Genomic DNA, 15,674 nt, shown 5'->3' on the forward strand with positions numbered 1-15,674 from the left:
TGCGTTTACGTTGTCGAATTTATTTTCGATTCCAACATCTCGGCGCTTTTCTCTATTCCGCTATATTTGTATTTGTATCTCTCGGTACGCTGCAGATGTGTATAAAGCTATTCACGATTTTCTGCCGCTTTATATATAAACTTTGAAGGTCGTCGCGCCGTGGACTTTTTTGTTTAGATTCTGCTAGGCATTCTAAATAAAAATAAAGGGTATCCCCTCAGCCCACCTCTCTGAAAATCCGAAAATACATGGAGAAAGCCAAATCCGGATAGAGTGGCTCTAATGTTAGTGAAATTGTGCGAAATGAAAAGGCCCAAGCACCCCATAATTAGTCATTGCCGAAAAGGCCATTTAAATGGGTCTAAGTCTAGGTCTGGGTTTGGGTTTCGGTTTCTGGGCCTTCTTCTTTCGTGGAGCGTAAAGAGTAAAGAGTTTTACGCCCGTCACCGTTGGTTTCACACGAGCGCCGCTCTTGAGCACTTTCCTTCTCCATTAAACCTGTGAATCCGAAACTGAATCTTAATCCCAATCCCCCTGAATCGTATGATTCCTCAGCGAAGAGATCTGCTCTTGGACAAGGACAGAACGCCCACCACCTCAGCGATTTCCTCAGGAGGCAAGCAGTCGGCAATTTCCCGGCTGGAGAACAAATACTCTGATATCTTGGAACGAGCGGCTGGAAGGCGGCGCCATGAAGAGGATCGCGACAAGACCCTGGAACCGGATGACTATGGTGCCAGTGGTAGTGGCGGACTGCTCCGCTCGGCCACTTCCCACCAGCTGGCGAAATCTAAGCTGTCCTCCAGCTCCTTTAATGCTTCGGATCGCAAGGAGCGCACTCCATACCGAACTCGAGCGCAAAGGCAAAGGTATATGGCCGAGTCCAATGACAGCGGCTATCTGACCAGCGGCAATCGATTGCTGGACGAGAACTACCCAGTGGACTATGGTCAGCGATACGACTATCACGACGCGCTACGCTTAGGAGGAGCATCAGGTTATCCCTCCAGTCGCTACGGCCGAAGAGGGGGCGAAGAAGAAGCCCTCTCGCCTCGCTCCACAAGAGCGTATGGAAGAACTAAAACAGTGGAAAGCCTACTGGCTGCTGAGATCCAAGACGGCGGTCGAAATGCAGCTGGACCCGCCGAGGATCGACCATTGAACTCACGGAATCGCTTTGCTCATCGACGTAAGGAGCAGCCACCACCAGAATTGACCGCTGAAGAGCGCGAAATTCTTGCCGACGATCGGTCATCGGAGGACAATGCAGCCATTCTGATGCTGCTCCGAGAAGACAATCAGTTCCTGGAGGCGAAAAAGTTCGAGGAGCGCATGCGCAAACGCCGTGAACTTAGGGATCGCGTCAAGCGCATGGAGGAAGCGGCTGAGGAGGCCAAGAAGACTGAAGCGGCCGTAGCGGCAGCAGAAGCTGAGGCAGCTGCTCTCGAGCAGGAGGCCAAACAAGCCAAGGAGGCAGCCGCAGCTGCTGCAACTGCGGCAGCAACTGCTGCCGCAACATCATCAGCAACTGCAGCCACACTGGCACCGCCACAGGAGGCGCCCAAGAAGAAGTCGCGCAGCAAAAAAGTAACTAGAGACGGTAGCGATTGCAGTGGCTCCTCCGAGAGCACCTCGGGCAGTAGCTCATCCGATGAGGCGGAAACAGAAACCGAGACGGATTCGGCTGCGCCCGGTGTGCAACTAACCCACACAGCAGACACAACCCCACAGACACAGTTCCCGTCTGTAAATGGCAACACCACCACCAGCTCCTCCATCTCCACCACCACACCCTCAAATACAGCCACCACCTCATCCACTAGCACCTCTGCTCTTTCTAACCACACAACGGCAGCAGCGACGGCACTCTCCTCCGGCACCACCAACAAGAGCCGCTTTCTGCCCCACTCAGATCGCAACAACAATGACCTCGCCAAGTACAAGCCCAGCAGCCAGCTAATGCACTCCTCCAGCTCCGGGGCACTGGCCTTCGGTGGCATTGGGGCGCGCCTTGCGGCAGCAGATGCTCGGCGTCAGCAGCAGCGGTATCAGGGCGCCAGCTCGCGTACCGCCGCGGTGCTGAGCGAGTTCGATCGCTACAAGCCATCGGGATCTGGAGCGGGCTCCGGATCGAGCTACCTCCATGACTCGTACAGCGGGAGTAGTAGGCGATCCAATGCCCTGGCAGGCAGCTCGTTGTATCCTCAGCGATCCCACCTGGATGCCTACCAGCAGCAGTACCAGCAGTCGTCCTCCTACCTGCAGCACGATCACTACCAGCTGGCCAAAAGCGCCACCTCGTCGGCCCTGTTCAACAGGTCTCGCATTCCAAAGACACTCTCGACCTTTGTAAGCAATGAGCCATCTCACGACCATCCTGCGGATGGGAGATTCCTTAGCAGCTTGAGCTTTGTTGCCGCCGCCTCTTCTAACTGCAACTGCAATTGTCCATTGACCCTGATTCCCGAACCCGATCCCCCACCCCATATCTCAAGGCCTTACATCCTAGACAATCGACCTACTACAGAAAAAGCTAACAGCATTGCGGATTGTAATCCATGTTGTCCTATTTATACAATGTTTTGATCCTGCCTGATTACTTTGCATGTGATTTTGACACTAAAACTGGGACAAAAAACGTAAGAATCCCTTTACCTCGACTTTTACAACGAATAGCAAACTACCTTATTTGTTCTTTTACCATTTAACATTTACAATATATTGCCAAACAGCTATTAATGTTATTACTACGCAGGAAGCATTCGATGGTTTGTTGTTTTTTCGTTGCCCAAGAAACAAGAGCACAGCTATTGATGCATTTCCTATTTATATATATATATATACCATTTTCGATATATACCTATTTGCCATTATATATGATATTGTTTGTACATGTTTTGATATTAACCATTTTTGTAAACACAAATTTCAAAAATTTGTCCGAACTAATTTTCTTATCGAACAAACGAAACGTATTTTTCTCGTGTTTTTTCTGAATATGATGATGAAAATCACAATGATGATGATGGGTTGATGATGATGATGTACATACACAACTTGATGGGGATGATGAAATGATGATGATGTTGGTTGGTTTACGGGCTATCTGCGGCTGACTTATAAACGGAATGCGATTGCTTTGGTGCCAACGTGGGATCCGGATCGTTCGTCGTTTGGATGGTGCGCTTTTGATGATTGCTTTGACCTGATGACCAACAACCCGTGGATCCGATCGAACCCCTGGATATATATATTTTTGTTTCTTTTTCTCTTTCTTTTTTGTTTCTTTTTCTCTCTTTCAAATTACATACTTTACCACACACGCACACACGCACCTTATGTGTACGTCTGTAAACTGCCATCGACAACCACCCAACGCCCCCAACTTCTCGCTCGCAAATTCTCCGCTCGCCGTTTCGCTCGCCTGCAAACCGCCTTCTTTCAACGGATCGAATGCACCACCCGCAACGAAACGCAATCGCAATCGTCGCCACCCACCGCAAACACCACCACCACCCCCAACCCCTGCGACATCGGCAACGCCAACGGCAACCACTGCAACGTCGTCGCTCCGCTCCAATCCGATTCGATCGAACCGAACAGACAGCAAAGCCCGTCATTCAAGATGATGCTGATGGTCACTTAATTTACCACACCGGAGACATTCTCCATCACAGATGTTCGTGACAATTTTTGGTTTTTTATTTTTCCATACTTATGTTTAGACAACAATCAGAAAACTCTTTTGAAAAACACATAAATACTTGAAAAAGAAAGAAAAAATAATGATAGGCAAAAGCCACCCCACCAGTCACACCTCTCTCTCCTCTTCTTGTAACTCTCTTTTAGTTTAAAATATTTCCAAGTTTTCATTATTATTTCTTAATTATCTCACAGCAAGACCAACCGCGTCGCGTGCAATCGGGAAATTAAGACAATTTTAAACGAAAAAAAAGAAAGAAGGACAAAGCAACATTTGAAAATGTTCACACAATTTTCGTCACTTTCGCGAAAATTTTTTGAACTTCCGAATACAGAGGTGGTCAAAAGTATTTACACAACGAGCTTTTTTTTCAATTGTCAACTAATTGAAAAAAAAGCTCGTTGTGTAAATACTTTTGACCACCTCTGTATGTCTTTGATGGCTCTAAGTTTAACTTTTACCGGCAACAAAATTCAACTGGGAAGTTTTCACACACAAACCGAACACGAACTTGTCGCATAATTAACGAATAATACTGAAAATACAAAGCCTTTCCGACTACACTCAGCTTAGTTCAAATTAGTATTTTGCCCAGCCCCCATCAAATACTTAGCTACAGCTACAGGATTAGCTTTAGAACAAGAAAATCAACCAGACAGCTAACTTTTAACACTATTTATGGGCTTGTCCGAAATCCTACTACAACTCGCTATCCTTTTCCCGAATTTCAGATAAGATCATGGCCACACTGGGCGAGGGAACTTTTGGACGTGTGGTCAAGGTCAAAGATATGGAGCGGTAAGATTTTCCAAACAAGAAATAAAAGATTTAGTACTTTAACCGCACTTTCATTGTTTCAGTGATTACTGTATGGCTTTAAAGATTATAAAGAACGTGGAAAAGTACCGCGAAGCTGCCAAGCTGGAGATAAATGCTTTGGAAAAGATTGCCCAAAAGGATCCGCATTGTGATCAGTAAGTTTGTAAATATGCAACATCCTCTTTGATTTTAGTCTAATTCTTATTCTCTTTCTTGCTTCTACAGTTTGTGCGTGAAAATGATTGACTGGTTTGATTATCATGGACACATGTGTATAGTTTTTGAAATGTTGGGGCTCAGTGTTTTCGATTTTTTGGTGAGCTATAGCTGAAATCATGAAACAAAACTGGAAAATTAATACTTTAATCGTTTTTTTACAGCGAGAGAACAACTATGAGCCATACCCGCTGGACCAAGTGCGCCATATGGCCTATCAATTATGCTACTCTGTGAAATTTCTACATGACAATCGTTTAACGCACACAGATCTCAAGCCGGAGAACATACTCTTCGTCGACTCGGATTATACTTCTCACTATAATCATAAGATTGTAAGTGCAGTCAAGCAGCTAAAAATGTGCAAATATCCTTATACTCTTATACTCTTATACTTGACAGAACCGCGAGGTGCGCCGCGTCAAGAACACGGACGTTCGCCTAATCGACTTCGGGTCGGCCACCTTCGACCACGAGCACCACAGCACAATTGTCTCGACGCGACATTACCGCGCGCCAGAGGTCATACTGGAGCTGGGGTGGTCACAGCCGTGTGACGTTTGGTCCATTGGGTAAGAGTCGGCTTGGCATTGCAAATATGCGCATATTAAATGATCGACGAAATTTTACCTACAGGTGCATCTTGTTCGAACTGTATCTGGGAATCACGCTCTTCCAAACGCACGACAATCGCGAGCACCTGGCCATGATGGAGCGAATCTTGGGACAAATACCATATCGCATGGCACGGTAATACAATGCAGCTCATGCTTTTATTTCCCAAGGCGCAGTTCTCTTCACCGAAATCGTTTAACGTGTAGCAATCATACTCTTTATAGCAAAACCAAAACAAAGTACTTCTATCATGGTAAGTTGGATTGGGATGAGAAGTCCAGTGCAGGTCGCTACGTCCGTGATCACTGCAAGCCTTTGTTCCTGTGCCAGCTGAGCGACAGCGAGGACCACTGTGAGCTCTTCAGTCTGATCAAGAAGATGCTGGAGTACGAGCCCTCGTCACGCATCACGTTAGGTAAGGTGCCGCCCACTTGTTGATTGATTCCCATGCTAATAGATCTCTTTTTGCTTTGTTTCAGGTGAGGCCCTGCATCATCCGTTCTTCGATAGGCTGCCACCGCACCATCGAGTGGGTGAGGTCAGCAACAAGCAGCCCCTTTCGTCGGGCAGCAGCAGCCGCGAACGGTCGCATAGCCTCTCCAGATGAGAATTACAGCGATTTGGTTATTGTTGACAGACAGCGCTAATTAAGCACTCACTCATACAAACATACACTCAAGGCAGTCGTCCAGCAACGTCTTGCACCCGCCTCGTAGAGTAGGCCACCAACTTTACGACGAACCCTATTTTAAGAGCAAAAGTCTTTTATTTTAAATTTTTGAACTTGACTTGTATAGATGTTTATTATACAAAAATCCATTGATCCCTTTTGATCCTTTGTTTCCAAAATACTTCGTGCACATGTTGCTGTGCATTATATTTAGAGCTGTGTAGCGCCTTGTTGCGCTTGTGCATTGTACCATACCCGCCAACAGTGTTTTGTTCTGTAATGATAACCAAATCGTGTATAATATTGAAAGTGCGGTGCGTCTTCCCGACACCAGAACCTAATTGTAAATGTCTTGCATTGTGCACACCACACCCCAAGGTGGAGGAGACTAATGAACCGACTGCAAACCGATAATTGGAATATACAAATGTAGTTGTAAAATAAGAAAGTCGCTTAAGCGCTAGTTGAAATGCATCCCCATATGTACACCTGTCACTGAACCGGGAGCCGACTAATTTGTAATTAATGCACCATTTCGAGAGCGTGAACTGTAAGCTAATGCAAGCCATTATGTACACCGCCCACGAATGTACGGATACTTGTAAATGTAAAGAGCAATTGTTATGCCAGCCTGTGTACACTTCAGCGATCGCAGCGCATTTTGTGTAAATTCAGTAGCAGCCCCCAGAGTCATCTCTCTTAGAATACGTTTTCAAATGTGTAGAGCCGTTGCCGGACTGTTTTGTTCGTTTTCGTTTACAACCGAATATCGAAAGATCAACCCATTTACACATTGCTACACACAGAGTATAATTGAATATACTTATACATACTTAATTCAAATGATTGTGAGTTAGTTTAATATTACATAAATATTAATTATAAATTACATTATTTGCAATTTAACCCGATCAACCAGCATATAAGATAAAAACCAATATTGTCAAGTTATTAAAAAGTGAAATAAATCTTAAATAAAAAAGAATTTAACCTGTTTTTAATTGAGGTAATAATGGAAACTTCTTGTCGAACTTTAGCGCAATTCAAAGGTAGATGTACATGTTGACCTTCATGTCGGAAAGGGCTGTATACTTTTAGGCCTTGCTTGGGACAGTCGTGTCCAAGTCATCTCATCACCTGAACAAATGAAAATTTCATGGATTTAATAAGCACAAAATCGCTCTCAGAGGTTTTCGTTCACATTCAGTTATCATCATGAACCTATGTTGGTCGATTTTCCTTCTCGGAGTCACGAACGCAATCGAATCACAATACTATGCCACATCAACCCGCGAGGTGGCATCCCTGCTGCAAATGGAGGACGATCTAATTGGATATATGCGTCAGTATGCGATGGAATTGCAACACAAAGTAAACACAATGCGGACGTAGGTGATTTGTTTAACTTATTAGCAACCATTGTAAGCATCGATATAATAGTTTCCAAAAGGAGTGGATGACCAAAAGGGCCCTATTACCTGCTGATCCTACGCCCTATGTGGCCAATCCGTTGATAAGCTTTCCGCTCATGCGACGCATGTATACGGAAGTTCCCAAGTTGCTGGAATTAGCTCGGGAGGAGGTCAAACAGGGCAAGTATTAGTTATATAACCATTTTCTAGAAGACTGCTTTTGAAGATTGGATTGCAGGACCATTTCAACAATTTATTGATTATGATCTGAGCAGTATTTCTGACGTAGAACTTGAAACTGCTGCAACTGGTATGATGCGATTTCAGGGCGTTTACGGTATGGATGAAAGCGAAATGGCCAATGGAAAACTACATGGCAAACAGTACAAGTGGGTTCTTATAATACCTTGGCCAGTTGAATTTCTTAATTTGCATCTCCCAATAGCTCCAGAATGAGTGCTGCAGATTGCCTTGCTGTGGCCACTCATCTAGAGAATGTGGAAAAGGGCAAACTAGCATGCAAGTGGTTTAAAGTCGCCCTTGATCAGTATGAAGATAAACTGGATCCTGTAAATAGACTACTTCAAACAGGACGCTCTCAAATCTATGAGAAATTTGGTCTAACTTTGCTCGCTATGCGTAAGTAAAAGTAGACCTATCCTGAATATGACCAATATATTTGTCACTTTTTCCAGATGATTTTCCAGCCAGTCAGGCTGCATTTAGGAAGTCTATAGAGTGGGCCTCTAAGGATGATAACACTGAGCTGGCCAAACACTTGAAGGATAACCTAGCCCATATGTTTGTGCATGTGGACAACTGCCGGGGCAAAAACCTCCTTCCCAGCAAATCCTCCCTCCGTTGTCGTTACTTCAGAGGTGGTTCCCCGTTTCTCCGATTGGCTCCTGTTAAACTTGAGCAGCTCAACTTTGAACCCTTCGTTGGGCTCTTTCATGATGCTATCTCACCAGCAGAGCAAGAGGACTTGTTACATCTCACGGATTCTAGGTTAGAGCACACACGAAAAGAAAGTTCCAGTGTAGAGGCCAAAGTGGATACAAATGCCTCTGATCATGTGAGACGAATGCACCAAAGGATCGAGGATATTACAGGATTCGAAATGGAAGAAAGCGAACCACTGACAGTTTTTAACTATGGCATTGGAGGTCAGGAGCTCATCCACTTGGACTGCGAGCAGCCCGAAGTGAGTTTGGTATCCAATATATCCCATTTGATTTACAAGGCAGGCTTTGTTTTCTAGAAGTTTATTGGATACTACCCAAAAGACTACCGCTCGGCATCTCTGATGTTTTATGTAAGTATTTATCTTTAAATTTAGTAGATTATCAAAAGATGTGTTAGCCAAAAAATCAGAGCTAAAACCTTAATACAAAATGCGAATGTTTTTAAGCCCCAGGAAAGCAAAATAATATTTGTATTTAAACCGTATACATTTCTGTTTCCCAGCTCAGTGATGTTCAAATGGGTGGCTATGCCTCTTTTCCGGATCTGGGCTTTGGCTTTAAGCCCCGTCGGGGATCGGCTTTGGTTTGGCATAATACTGACAACTCCGGCAATTGTGATACCCGAAGCTTGCAGGCCACCTGCCCGGTGCTCCTTGGAAATCAATGGGGTAAGTCGTTAAAGTTGCCCATCGATTCTTCTCTCCTCTACTTACTGTTCACCATCCGGAAAACAGTGGCCAAAAAGTGGATCAGTGGGTCAGGCCAGTGGCGCAGGAAGTCGTGTCGGAAGTAAAGAAAATGCAGTTTTCCATTCGGTTTTTATCCACTTTTGCGATAATTTATTCAATAATTTTGTCGTTATTTATATTATGATAATAAATTTTATGCACTATTTTATAGTATTCATATTTAATTTATATGCAATGTAACATTATTTGGGGCTGGGGAGAAATGGTAGGGCTTGGCATCGAATTGTCCACTTTTGATATCCTCCTTACTTTCATTAGGGAGCAGGGAGTGGGAGTTTGGCAAGGGCTTTGAGGGTTTCGAGCGGGTGGGAACAACGCGTTTCCTGATACGTATGCAAATGATATTTGAGGCAGCGGGAGGCGCCTCCGGCAATATGTATGCGTGCGTGGGCGGCAGGGGTCCAATACATTGGAGATGGGGCCACGGAACCGGAAACGGAAACGAACAACAAGAACGCAGGCAAGAGAGAAAGAGATGTCGATGTCGGTGTCCGAGGGAATCTGTAGGAATACTTGATTGCCGGCTCTTCTTCTCTCAGTTTTGATATCACGCTCCCCCGGCTCTCAGATTCAGCCTCATCCACAGTAGCATCAGCATGGCGAGGAGGGGCTGCCACGTCGTCCGGGTGCTCCTGGCCGCATTCCGAGCAGCCTCCTCGAGACCTGTGGCGATAAAAGCAAAAAAAATAGTTTCGATTATACAGAAAAGACTTAAAAATCGCTTGCTTTTGTATTTTTTTAATATTTTAATTTCAAATAACTCCACACGAGAGATTTATCCCTCCATATACGTGGTACTCACCTCCGATGTAATTCAGATGATCATCGTTGCTGGCGGAGGCGCCCGGATGAAGCTTGATTTCTGCAACACAGAACCACAGGCACCGAGAAAAAAAAACAACAGGGACAAACAAAACAAATTAAACCCTGTGATGGCGGGAGATGGTGGAGTAGAGATTGCGTATACGCACCGTATAACCGCAATGTGCCCTCGGCACGGCCCAGCGAGTTTGTGCTGACGCAGTGATAGGTGCCCACATCGGAGGGCGAGAAGGAACGCACCACCAGCAGCATGACGCCCCGATAGCCATCGCGGCGCTCCGTTATCCCGTACTTGGGCCTGCATTGGATATGGGTCGGCATGGATGGAGAGCAAGGGAATGGAATGGTTTTCGAGATGGATATGTATCACTGATGTCTGCCGTCCGGAATTCCCTCAACTTACCCGTCGAGCAGCATTTCGGGACCCGGCGAGCCGGACTCCAGGCTGGCCGTGGAGACGCTGGCGAATCCGTTGGACGTCCGCGCCCCCTTCAGCCAGTAGGAGACGGGCGACGGCGAGGCCTCCACCTGGCATTCCAGCTGTACATCGGATCCCAAGGGCGTGCCCAGGAGCTGGCTGGGGGCCCTCACCATGGGAGCAACTGTGGAGTGGAATGGTGAGTGAGTGAGTGAGTGGGCGTTCGGATTTCATCGATTGCGGAATATCGCGCAGATAAATCCACTTATTGTTCTTATTCTCATGAAATTGTTAAATTTTTCAGCAGACTGACTTTTAAAGTGGCTACTTTAAATGCTGAACCTTTGTGGACATGTGTGAATGTAATCCAATGTGAAGTTGGACTGAAAGTGACTGATATTTAGTCAGCTGTCAAGCTATGTGTAATTGAAAATGATAAGTCCTAATTTTCGGTAAAGGCGTAGGGTGCACTTGCACTTGAAGTATAATATTCTATTCAACGAGTAAATATTTGATAACTCACATTGCACACTCAGCGAGACTCGTTTGCTGACAGCAGGTGGAACATCGTTGGAGGCTATGCACAAGTAGGCGCCCATCTGACGCCTCTCCAGGCGGAGCAGCCTGAGCGAGGATCCATTATAGGACTCCACTGGAAGAGGGTAATGAATTAGGAATCAAAGGATTGCAGGGCATGTTTGTACCTTTCATGAGCTCCCTACTGCCTGGCTTGCGAATGAGTATCATTTCGCCGTCTTCCCTGCGCCAAGTGACTCTTGGCTGGGGATTTCCCGTGGCTTTGCAGGTGAGCGTGGCATCCTCGCCCTCCTGGACGGCCAGATCGGCGGAGGACTCTTCGTTGATGATATCCGGTGGTACTAAAAATATGTGGTTCCTATGAGTTTAAGTCCTATATGGGAACATGCGATCAAAGGACATACCCTGCACATCGATGCAGCCCACTTGTTTCTTCATGGGACTCGTGTTTATTTGGCACATATAGCAACCGCGGTCACTTTCCCGCAGTTTGCTGATTTTCAGTTTCCAGCTTTAAGGAGATGTAAGTATATAAGCTATATTGTCGCTATATGGAAGTTTAGTGGGCTTACGTGTGCATATCCTGATGCATGACGCTGATTCTCGCATTATGGGTTACCACCCGACCTTGGAGAGCTAAAACGGTCTGATCGGAGGCCCTTAGCCAACCAACCTATTATCAGAGGATTATATATCATATTATATATATTGCAATTCTAGGTAAATCATCCTAGCTCACCTTATTCTTGCCGAGATTGCGCACCGAGCAGGCCAGGATGGCCTCGCGTCCTGCCGGATATGTGACGTTGTTGATGAACCCTATGAACTCCGGATCGGGATCCAGCTGGGAATTGCTCTCTGCGAAGGGAGGTGGAAATGGTTGTAGTGAGGCTCCCGCTCGCAATTAAATGCCTCCCATGCCATGTCCCATTCCATGGCCACTTACCGTGATGCTGGTTCTGGGTCGAGCCACTGCCGCATTTTGTGGCCATTATCAGGATGACAAACAGCGTCGATTGCAGCAGCTTCTCCATATTGTTGTTGATGTCGTTGTTGGTGGAGTTGTTATGGCCGTTGTTGCTGCTGTTGCAGTTGCTGTTGCGGTTCTTTTATTTGCTGCAGCAGCTGCTTCTCCGCTGGCACTCTTTGTTTTCCTATTATTTTATGGGTATTTTAGTTGCTGTTTTTTTTTGCGCTTTTTTTCTGTGGGGGTCTCGCGGCAATTTCTATTTCTATTTGCATTCGAATTTGAATGCGAATTCCTATTTCAATTCCGATTCCGATTGCGAATTCTATTTACCGCGTGTTTGTGCCAATTGGGCTTTGATTTTCAGCTGGTTCGACTCGCCGCCCCACTGCCACGCCCATTGACATCTGCAAGTAAACAAGAAATGCGAGCAAAACATCAGAGCCAGAATCGGAATCAGAATCAGAATCAAATGCGGATTCAGATTCAGAAACGGAATCACAATCCCCGTCCGAAGCGGAATCATCGGTTTAAATTTATATCGCGATAAAGTGAAAAAAACGAAGAATCGAGCACAAAAGGCTGTTCAATTTGAGTGCACTAAAAGGGGGGCTGGTCTGCAGAGGGGAGGGGTGGGGATGGAGATGGGCAAAGGGGGGCTGCATTTGATGGCAGCAGCGCCCATCGCTAACTTGATTATCAAGCGTTGCAACAAATTTGACGTTGCCTGCTTTTAGGGGCATCCAATATGGCTGCCGGGCAAGCTCAATCTCACCAATACATCCATGTAATGCACTAAGCGAAATCGGATTATTAGATCAACTAAACATATTGCAAAAATAATTACTATTCAATCTACGGTCTTTTTGATTGGTAAATTTATATGCAAAGCCTAAAATCTGTTTAGCATTAAAACATTTGATAGTCTTAGGTGTTTAGCTATATATTTTCGCGCAGTGCACCACCCCCCGTTGCCACCAATTTGGGATCCCTGGCTCAGCCCAGCCCGACACAAAGTAAAAGGCAAATGCAATTTTCAACACAAACAAAAATTTATGGCTCGGCAGCAGCAGTATCCTTGGTCCGTCCAGCAGCCAGGATGCGGCAGTCAGGATGCAGAAGTTGCAATAAAAGAAGCGCCCGCGATTTTGGGAGGGCGTGAAAAGCGGTTAAAAGGGCGAAAGGTGCAAAATATGAATGTAAATATTAAAAAAGTTTCGAGGCGCACAAACTAACGAGGTGTTCGCTCATTTGCCGTGCCTCTGAAACGCGCCACAAACTCTGATCTTACGCTGCAGCGCCGCGGCCCCGCCCCCGTGCAACGACCGCCCACCTGGCGCTGCGGCATGCGCTGTAATTTAATTCCAGTGTGAAATTGAGCGCTCTCCTAATAGTGAATTTGCACTAAACCAGTTAGCAAGTCGCCGGAGCGATGTCTTGCGAACTTTTGACGAGGTGTCAATGCGATGCCCCAGGAACTGGTGAGTGTGGAGCCGGGAAAACCGAGCGATGGGAGCTTGCAGTTCCGGGTTCCGCCCGCCAACTACCTTCGGACTCCCTGCGTGGTGACATTCAAAAGGCGGAAATGTGATTTACTTATTAAATTAGAGTTTCAGAATGTTGCAGGGGCGAGAAGTTTGCTCGGCGTGGGAAGCATCCGAGCTTGCAGCATGCGAAACTTGCCACGGAGTCGGGTTTTAGCAAGGGATGTGGATGGCGATGCGAAGGGGAATCAATCTGCTTTCCTGCTAAGTGGATTAACTTACGGTTATTAAATTTAATTGTTTTCCCAGCCCATTGTATTAATGGCCTTGTGTTGGAACACAGTTCCTTCTGTTGGCTGGACGATTGTGTAATTTTTATTAGGCTTATCCACATTCGGTATCTAAATTGAATTTCTGAATATTGCGTATCGGAACTGAAATCTAGTTTTATTGACTTCCTTTTCTACTTAATTTTATTGTATTTTGAATAAATAAAACAGCACATGTCAGCATTTCCATTTGCATCTGTACACTTCCTTTCTAACTATTTTTATTTATTGTATTTAAAGCCAAACGAATGCAAACAAAATATATAATTCGCATGCCAGCTAACATACATTCATAAATTGGATACACAAGTAAATGAATTTAGAGATTCATTTTCTTGGAATTGAAATGTTTGGTTTCTGAGCATTTTATTCATCAAGTCGCTGCACTGCACACATGTAATTAAAATGAACATTAACTTTTTTCGTACCTTCTTACTGTGCATTTAGTTTACACCTAATTAGAGGTGTTCAAAGGCACCTCTTCCGATTGAATGGCTCCTTTTGCGAATGCCTCATACTCATCACATATTTACCTCGATTCGCGGCAGATTCCCAGTTAATCATCGGGCGTTATTTCGAGTGATTTCCGCTGCCTTTGGCCAAAAGCACCCGCGCCTTTTAGCCATTCCGCTGATTGCCGACCGCCCGCCTGCCAGACAACATTTGCATTAGCACTCAAAAGACGGAATATTTAAGAGCGTCCCACAGTGCGAAAATAAATAAATTTGCTGTGTAAACAGAAGCGGCGCCAAAGAGAGCAAGCTGGAAAAGCTGGAAAAACTGAGCAAGGAAGAATGAATGGGCTAGAAAAGGGAAAAACATGACAAAAAACTGCGCCCATCAAATGAAAGGAAGAAACTGCAAATCAGCGCAGTTGCACCAAAGGTAAACTTCAGGCCTGGCCAAAAAGGAGTGGGCTTTTCCGGCGCGCGGGTGGCTGGGAAAAGCGGGCGGAAAAGTGTGTAACTGTGAGCGGGGGGTGGTTGTAAGGAAAGAGAAACTCGACAAGTGGCAGCGCGACGTCGGCGGAGCAAGTGAAAGGAGCAAAAGGCGACAGCAAAGCGAACTAACACAGCGGAAAAGCCTTTTGAAGTTCCTCCACTAACACAACAACAACAAGAACAACAACATAACAGCGAAAGCAGCAACAGCAGCGTGAACAACAAAAACAAGAGGCAATGCAACAAAAACAGCAGGGACTACAAAGGATTGGTTTTCAAACTCAAAATACTAAATACTCTAATTTTGGGTTTTAAATTATAGAATTACAGAAAATCAGATCAGAGAAAAGATTTTTTCCAATCAGTGTCATTCTTTTAATTACTATTCCAATTAATAGACTTCCATGTCAATCTATAAATATCCGCGCTAATGTGATTAGTTAATATATGGGTTCCTACTATTAAAAATATATTTATAATTGCTTACCAATTTAATACAAGCAACCAAAAAAAATAAAACCAAATTATTTATTGTGTATAAATAAAGGCATTATCACCACGAATTTGTTCTACAGCCAATAATTATTTGTCTAAAATGATGTAAAAATAACAATGCGGATATTTAATCGTATAATTAACTGCAATTTTAAATTGTTCGTTTTTGCATTTGCTGTGCCTCAAGCTAAACACAAATAAATGTGTGTCGATAGTGTTTTGTTGGAGAGTTGCTTGTATAAAATAAAACAAATAAATTCTATTAACTCCCTTAGCTGTGGATAATCGCGTCAAACTGCTGGCCAAATTGAGTCGACCCAGCGGAAAACAGAAGCCAGTGCAACAAGAACAACGGCAAGCTCTTGAGTTTAAGAGCGCTGACGACGTCAGCAACGCGTCGCGAAAGCGGAAAAGCCGGGGAAAATCGGCGGGCGGTGGAAGGACGAAGGCGGAAGGACACCGAGGGTGGGTCCGCGGGTCAGTCGTGCAGGCAAATGGCAGAATGTTCGGCAAAGCAATTTGACTTAAAAAT

The 15,674-nt window shown here is 45.2% G+C and overlaps 3 protein-coding genes across 10 annotated transcripts in view; 2 read left to right on the top strand and 1 right to left on the bottom strand.

Annotated features, from left to right (window-relative positions):
* LOC117144531 (serine/threonine-protein kinase Doa) overlaps positions 1-6,176 on the top strand; it is a 33,939-nt gene extending 27,763 nt beyond the window's left edge. For 3 of the 6 annotated variants that reach the window (XM_033309760.1, XM_033309759.1, XM_033309756.1), the window contains 9 exons: positions 3,604-3,679; positions 4,435-4,501; positions 4,564-4,677; positions 4,748-4,838; positions 4,903-5,073; positions 5,141-5,310; positions 5,375-5,488; positions 5,578-5,768; positions 5,833-6,176. In XM_033309760.1, the coding sequence (XP_033165651.1) occupies positions 3,604-3,679; positions 4,435-4,501; positions 4,564-4,677; positions 4,748-4,838; positions 4,903-5,073; positions 5,141-5,310; positions 5,375-5,488; positions 5,578-5,768; positions 5,833-5,960 (1,122 nt within the window). In that variant the 3' untranslated portion in view covers positions 5,961-6,176. Of the gene's footprint in view, positions 1-555; positions 2,350-3,603; positions 3,680-4,434; positions 4,502-4,563; positions 4,678-4,747; positions 4,839-4,902; positions 5,074-5,140; positions 5,311-5,374; positions 5,489-5,559; positions 5,769-5,832 lie in introns of all 6 variants that reach the window. The other 3 variants (XM_033309758.1, XM_033309762.1, XM_033309757.1) reach the window with 2 other exon arrangements.
* A 1,062-nt stretch (positions 6,177-7,238) lies between these two features.
* Positions 7,239-9,248, top strand: LOC117145218 (prolyl 4-hydroxylase subunit alpha-1). The gene is made up of 8 exons (XM_033310789.1): positions 7,239-7,411; positions 7,464-7,615; positions 7,674-7,824; positions 7,881-8,074; positions 8,131-8,639; positions 8,697-8,750; positions 8,903-9,068; positions 9,135-9,248. The coding sequence occupies exons 1-8, from the start codon at positions 7,239-7,241 to the stop codon at positions 9,191-9,193; spliced, it is 1,458 nt and encodes a 485-aa protein (XP_033166680.1). The 3' UTR covers positions 9,194-9,248.
* A 49-nt stretch (positions 9,249-9,297) lies between these two features.
* The window catches only part of LOC117145217 (lachesin), a 44,763-nt gene continuing 38,386 nt past the window's right edge, over positions 9,298-15,674 (bottom strand). For 2 of the 3 annotated variants that reach the window (XM_033310786.1, XM_033310788.1), the window contains 10 exons: positions 11,873-12,300; positions 11,666-11,784; positions 11,499-11,599; positions 11,331-11,437; positions 11,094-11,267; positions 10,913-11,041; positions 10,375-10,573; positions 10,121-10,269; positions 9,952-10,011; positions 9,697-9,812 (listed from right to left, as the gene is read on the bottom strand). In XM_033310786.1, coding sequence (XP_033166677.1) covers positions 9,697-9,812; positions 9,952-10,011; positions 10,121-10,269; positions 10,375-10,573; positions 10,913-11,041; positions 11,094-11,267; positions 11,331-11,437; positions 11,499-11,599; positions 11,666-11,784; positions 11,873-11,960 — 1,242 coding nt within the window. In that variant the 5' untranslated portion in view covers positions 11,961-12,300. Of the gene's footprint in view, positions 9,813-9,951; positions 10,012-10,120; positions 10,270-10,374; positions 10,574-10,912; positions 11,042-11,093; positions 11,268-11,330; positions 11,438-11,498; positions 11,600-11,665; positions 11,785-11,872; positions 12,301-15,674 lie in introns of all 3 variants that reach the window. The other variant, XM_033310787.1, reaches the window with a different exon arrangement.

The sequence above is a fragment of the Drosophila mauritiana genome, chromosome 3R, assembly GCF_004382145.1.
Source record: "Drosophila mauritiana strain mau12 chromosome 3R, ASM438214v1, whole genome shotgun sequence".
NCBI classification, from domain to species: Eukaryota; Metazoa; Arthropoda; class Insecta; order Diptera; family Drosophilidae; genus Drosophila; species Drosophila mauritiana.